The following is a 6819-nucleotide window of genomic DNA, read 5'->3' on the forward strand; positions in this document are numbered from 1 at the left end:
AGAGAGAAACAACCATCATCATGGTTCCTGTCCTCCTGTCCCTGCCTCTCCTTTTGGGCACTGCAGCCCCCCCAGAAACCCCAGGCGGTAAGTGAGCAAAGCACGGGGAGGCTCTGAGAAATCTGGAAGGAAGGCAAAGGAAGGATGGGCTGGAAGAGGCCCGTGGAGTGGCTGGAATGGAGTAATGGCAGTACATTCTTGTCAGCTTCATACTTCTAAAAAACAGTCAGGGGGCCGGGATTTGGCCTAGTGATAGAGTGCTTGCCTACCATGCAGGAAGATCCAGGTTCGATTCCTCAGGACCACATACATAGAAAAAGCCACAAGTGGTGCTGAGGCTCAAGTGGTAGAGCTCTAGCCTGGAGAAAGCCCAAGGACAGTTCTCAGGCCCTGAGTTCAAGTCCAGGACTGGCAAAGAAAAAGAAAGAAAAGAAAAGAAACATTCAGGCAGCCTTGGGATCCAAGCTAAATAAGACCTTAAAGAATCAAGCACTGATGGCTCTTGCCTACAACCCCAGCTATCCAGGAGGCTGAGATCTGAGAATCATGGTTCAAAGCCAGCCTAGACAGGAACGTCTGGCATTCTTATCCCTAATCATCAAAAAGCTGGAAGTGGATTTGTAACTCAAGTGGTAGAGCACTAGCCTTGAGCAAAAAAGATAAAGAACAGAGCCCAGACTCTGAGTTCAAGCCCCATAACCAACAACAAGAAAAAAAACAAGGTACAGCCCTAGGAATTCTGACCTACAACCTAGTCTTACCGTATTTTGATAAATTCTGGATCATTTCTTGAATTTATTTTTTGCCAGTGCTGGGACTTGAACTCAGGACTGGGCACTGTTCCTGAGCTTCCTTTTGCTCAAGACTCTACCATTTGAGCCACAGCACCACTCTGGCATTTTTTAAGTGGTACTGAGGAATCAAACTTAGAGTTTCATGCATGCCAGGCAAACACTCTACCACTAAGTCACCTTCCAAGCCACCATTTCTTGAACTCTCTACTGAAATATTTTCCCCATACTTTCTACCTATATGTATTTGGGGGTTGAGTTTAGGCAATGCTGCCATAACCAAGAAAGCTTTCAGTGACTTAACCTGATGAAAATGTAGATTTCACGCTCAGTGTACCTGAGGCTTAGCTTTTCAACACTGTGCCAAAATTCCAGCAGGAATCAACTTATACGGAGTAAAGGTTGATTTGTGGGGCTCATGGTTTTGGTCCATGATTGTTTGCTGTTGTGTGCCCTGGGGTCAGGCAGTATACCACAGCTGGAAGCACGTGGCAGAGAGAGTGCTCCCTTCATGGCAGCCAGAAAACAGAGGCAGACAGAGAGAGGCCAGGGTTGTCACTCACTCTGTAATCCCAACTAGCCTGAAGACTGAGGTGTGAGGATCTTATTGGAAGCCCAGCTCAGGCGGACAAATCCAAGAGATTCTTATCTCCATGTAACCACCAAGAAGTCAAAAGTATGGTCATGGCTCAAGTGGTAGAACACACACACACACACACACACACACACACACACACACAGGCCAAGATCCCAGTACAGAATGAAGACCAAGCGGGCCTGGGAGTTTGGCCTAGTGGTTAAAGTGCTTGCCTAGCATGCATAAAGACCCAGGTTCACTTCCTCGGTACCACATACATAGAAAAAAAGCTGGAAGTGGTGCTGATACTCAAGTGGTAGAGCTCTAGCCTTGAGAAACTCCAAGGACAGTGCTCAGGCCCTGAGCTCAAGCCCAGAACTGGCAAAAAAAAAAAGAAAAGAAAAGAAAAGAATGAAGACCAAGGCTTTGGGACAATGCATATAGCCTTAAAGGAAGACAGATAGACAGACAGACAGACAGACAGACAGGGCCGATGAGCTCATAGAGCCTTGACCTAACGGAAGACATGGCTCCACTCCCAGCCCCTTCTGCCAGCTCTGAGCCTCCCTGGCCTGGGAAATGTTATCCTACCTTGCCACGCAGAGGACCCGGAATAGTAAAGACCTAGAATGGCCTGGAAACGTCCACAGAGTGCAGAAGCCCAGGGGTGGCCGCCAGCCTGGTGCTGAGCCTGGCTCTTCTCTCTCCTAGGTGCCCAGCACGCTCTGACCTTTCTCTACACCGGGGTGTCCAAGCCCAGCAAAGGCTTCCCCAGGTTCCAGGCTCTGGCCTTCCTCGATGACCAGGCCTTCTTCCGCTATGACAGTGAGAGCCAGCGAGCACAGCCCCTGGGCCCGTGGAGCCAGGTGAGAGGAATGGAGGACTGGAAGGAGGAGAGCCGGCTTCAGAAAGCCAGGGAGGAGATGTTCCTGGGGACCCTGAGAGACATCATGGATTATTACCGGGACAGCGAAGGTCAGTGGACCCCACATAGCTGCGGGGAGGGGGTGGTAGTGCCGCCCCATGTGGGAAGGGGCCCACGGGATGCACAGAGAGCCTCCCTCAAGAGGAGGCAGGGGACAGCCCATCATCCTGCCTGCTCAAGAGGCTGAGATGTGAGGATCAGGGATCCGAGCCAGCCTGGACAGGAAAGACCATGAGGGGCTTATCTCCAATAAACTACTCACAGAAAGTCACAAGTGGTGCAGTGGCTCAAGCTGGTAGAGTGCTCATCTAGAGCACAAAGAGGCTCAGGGACACAGCCCATCCCCCGAGCCCAAGTTCAAGTCCCAGGACTGGCTAAAAGCAAAAAGGAAAAAGAAAACAGTACTATTGTTGCCACTTCAGAAATAAGAAATAGGAAGTATAGTGAGACGACAGTCAAGTGCACACCACAGCCAGCTTGGACAGGGAGTATTCGGGGGTTTGGAGCCCAAGAACCCGGAGAGTTTACAGAGCCAACACCAAATAATCAAGTGTGTACTGCTTGGAGATTTGAACCGGCCAGCCCTGAGGAAATCCTTCTCATTCAGACTGCCAGAGTTTGCCCCTCTGCCTGCAGGTAACTTTATTTGCAGAGAGAGAGGGATGGGTAGAGTGCAGAGATTTCGAGGACCTTTCTAGAGTGAGTAGGGAATCAGAGGGATTTCAGGCGCAGCTGGCCCCAGGCTCATCAGCTCCCCTGGCGGGTGGGGAGGCGTCAGGGTCTCACACCTTCCAGGGCAGGTTCGGTTGCGAGTTCTGGAGTAACGGAAGCAGTGGAGCGTTCTGGAGTTATGCGTATGATGGAGAGGACTTCATCACATTCAACAAAGACATCCCAGCCTGGGTTCCCCTGGAGGCAGTAGCCCTGGAAACCAAGAAGAAATGGGAGGCAGAGAAGGTCTACGTGAAGCGTGCCAAGGCCTACCTGGAGGAAGAGTGTCCTGGAATGCTGCGGAGGTACCTGAACCACAGCAGGACACAACTGGACCGGCAAGGTAGGGACCCAGGGAGCTGTGTGGCTTGTATCCACTACTGAGCAGGAAACGCTCAAAGGGTGCTCTCTCAGGGAGGGAGCTCAAGGGAGCACCCAGGCTGCTTCTGTCCACCCCTGCAAATGCCTTCGACTCTCCTCCCTAGATTTTTTCTAACCTGGGAAGGACATAATGTAGTGTCCCAAAAGAATGTCCCTCAAAAAAAAAAAAAAAAGTAGTTTTTCAGCCAGGCACCAGTAGCTATTCAAGAGGCTGAGATGTGAGGATCACAGTTCAAAGCCAGCCCGTGCAGGGAAGTCCATGAGACTCGTATCTGTAATGAGCCACCAGAAAACCAGAAGTGGTGCTATGGCTCAAGTGGTAGAGTGCCAGCCTTGAGTATAAAAGCTCAGAGACAGCAGTCGGGTCCTGAGTTCAAGTCCCATAACTAAAAATATATTTTTTTAGCCAGATACAGTGGCTCACACCTGTCATCCTAGCATCTCTGGAGGCTGAGCTTTGAGGATCAGGGTTCAAAGCCAGCCCGAGCACAAAAGAACCTGAGACTCCTATCTCCAGTTAACCTCTAGAAAGTGGGAGGTAGGGCTTGGCTTGAGGGGTAGAGCGGTAGCCTTGAGCTGAAGAATTCAAGAGACAACACCCAGGCCCAGGGATAGAGTGGTAGCTTTGAGCCGAAGAGCTCAGGGACAGTGCCCAGGCCAAGTTCAAGCCCCATGACCCACAAATAATAATAATAATTTTTTCACTTAGGCCAGGTACAGTGACTCACACCTGTAATCCCAGCTACTCAGAAGACTGAGTTCTGAATCCAGCCTGGGCAGATAAATCCAGTAGACTCATTCTTATCCCCCAATTAACCAGCATTAAAAAAAAAATGTTGTTTAAAAACAAAAAGCCAAAAGTAGAGGTGTGGCTCGAGTGATAGAGCACCAACCTTGAGCACAAAAAAAAGGTCATAGGGCTGGGAGTTTGGCCTAGTGGTAGAGTGCTTGCCTAGCATGCACGAAGACGCAAGTTCGATTCCTCGGTACCACATACATAAAAAGAAACTGGAAGTGGTGCTGAGGCTCAAGTGGTAGAGCTCTAGCCTTGAGAAAGTCCAGGGACAGTGCTCAGGCCCTGAGTTCAGCCCAGAACTGTAAAAAAAAAAAAAAAAAACCAGACATGTGATGATCAAATACGGAGGACCAAATGGAAAACCCAACCCCACCTTCCAAGGGGCAGCAGGTACCCAGCTGTGTGAGGACACCATCCAGGAAGTTGAGTGGGGGGAAGGTACGGAGAAAGAAACTACTTCGAGACCTCAGTTTCTCATGTTATCCCTCCACAGACCCTCCTTCTGTATGGGTCACAAGCCATGTGGTCCCCAGAAGTCACAGGACCCTCAAATGCCTGGCCTATAACTTCTACCCACAAGGAATCAGCCTGCACTGGAAGCAGACCCCCCAGGCCCAGGAGTCTGTATGGGAGAGGGTCCTTCTTCCCAGCGGGAATGGCACTTACCAGGCCTGGGTGCTAATGCGGATCGGCCTCCAGGACACAGCACCCCGTGTGTGCAGCGTGCAGCACCCCGCCCTGCCCCAGCCCCTCACGGCACAGTGGCGTGGAAGGTAGGGAACCAGGGCTGAGGGCCGACGGGGGCCTTGGCCTCCAGGAAATGTCACCAAGGTCCCTGGGGCAGCAGCACAAAGGATGTCTCCAATCCAGGTGATGGATTTGGAGTCAGAAGGCTTGGCATTCACACTCTGCCAAATCGCCCCCTTGTTTAAAATAATAATAATAATAATAATAATAATAATAATAATAGTAACCCTCCCTCAGAATCATTCCCTTGGCCAAGCACTGGTGGCTCACGCCTGTAATCCTGACCACTCAGGAGGCTGAGATCTGAGAATCATGGCTGGTGGGAAAGTCTGTGAGATTTTTATCTCCAAGGAACCAGCAAAAAAAAAAAAAAGTGTGGGGGCCGGGGGAATAGAGCTGTGGCTCAAGTGGCAGAGCACTAGCCTTGAGCACAAAAGCTCAGGGATAGCACTGAGGCCCTAAGTTCAAACCTCTGGACTAGCACAAAAATAAATTTAAACAATCATACCTTTGCCCAGCTTAGCAGAGAAACCCATCATTAAACTGAAATGCTGTGAAAGAATACATCCATTTTGTCACTCATCCCCTTGGGCTCACCAAGAGTTCTTTGTGTCTCCTTGAAGCAACGTATTTGCATGGGACAGCTTGACCTTGAATGGGTCTTGACCTTGAACATGGCTCCCATCTCCCTTGGTCATGGCTTGGGAGTCTACTATCGATGTCTACAGATGTGGCCATCACCCTGGTAGCTGGAGGGAGGGGGGGGTCCTAGAAAACTCCAACCCAAGCATATTCTGTGCCTCTATTTCCCTAGCCTCACCCCCCACCCCCGTCCCCGTCTCCCTGTGAGATACCACCCTCCACCAGTTTCCCAATCTGCTTGGGTCTGAGACCATTCCGAGCCCATCTCCAAGAAGTCAAGAACCAGCCCTGGTGTTCTGGGGATCCCCCCCCAAATCCATCTAAGTTCTTTTACCTCACATACTGCTATCCGCAGGATTAAATGCCCAGAGCAGAGCCCTCGCACCTGGCACCTGGCTTTTCTAGTAACCTCAGCTGCCTATGCTTGGGTTTCTTTGCCCTACACAAGCTCTTCCTTTCTATCCTGTCAAGAAATAAGAATAGAAGCAGTCCAGCTCCCACCCGGGGTTACCCCAAAATCAATCCCTCTGCCTGAGATGCTTAAGAAACCATTTCCAGCTTTCCGAACGGTGAGTTAACGGCGTCAGTCTTGAGGACCAGGAATGGAAGTCGCGCCTGTCAGCCCAGCTTCTCAGGAGGCAAAAATGAAGAGGATCACATCGAGAGGCCAATCCCGTCTGAAAAAATAACTAAGGCAAAAAGGAGCTGGAGGAGTAACTTAAATGGTAGAGTGCCAGTCTAGCCAGGTCCGAGTTCAAACCCCAGTACCAAAAAAAGAAAAAAATCATCTTTCTTGAAAGTCTAAATTCAAAGGTTGCACTGTGTATGTGTGTGTGTGTGTGTGTGTGTGTGTGTGTGTGTGTGTGTGTGTGTGAGAGAGAGAGAGAGAGAGAGAGAGGGGGGGGGAGAGAGCGAGAGAGCGAGAGTGAGCGAGCGCTGCTCCTGGGGCTTGAACTCAAGACCTGGGAGCTGTCCCTGAGCTTCTTTGCTCAAGGTTAGTACTCTTCCATTTGAGCCACAGTTCCATTTCTGGCTTTTTGGAGATTAATTAGAGATAAGAGGATGCATGGGCTGGCTTTGAACTGCAATCCTCAGATCTCTGCTTCCTGAGTAGCTGAGATTATAAGCATGAGAAGTGATTTCCTCAGGGCATACAAAACGCACAATCCCCTCTCCTGAGCGAGAGGTGCAGGAGAAAATAGCTTCAGGGAAGCAGAGAGTAAAATACAGTGACTGAGATTTCAAAATA

General features: G+C 50.3%; 1 protein-coding gene across 1 annotated transcript; it reads left to right on the forward strand.

The window, feature by feature from the left end:
* On the forward strand, positions 1 to 5133 carry Azgp1 (alpha-2-glycoprotein 1, zinc-binding). The gene is made up of 4 exons (XM_090324317.1): positions 1 to 87; positions 2080 to 2343; positions 3072 to 3347; positions 4675 to 5133. Exons 1-4 carry the CDS (start codon positions 21 to 23, stop codon positions 4956 to 4958), a joined length of 891 nt encoding a protein of 296 aa, XP_090180443.1. The 5' UTR covers positions 1 to 20; the 3' UTR covers positions 4959 to 5133.
* Positions 5134 to 6819: the final 1686 nt, after the last annotated feature.

Source organism: Megascapheus bottae, chromosome 34 (genome assembly GCF_031878675.1).
Source record: "Megascapheus bottae isolate mThoBot1 chromosome 34, mThoBot2.hap1, whole genome shotgun sequence".
Lineage (NCBI taxonomy): Eukaryota > Metazoa > Chordata > Mammalia > Rodentia > Geomyidae > Megascapheus > Megascapheus bottae.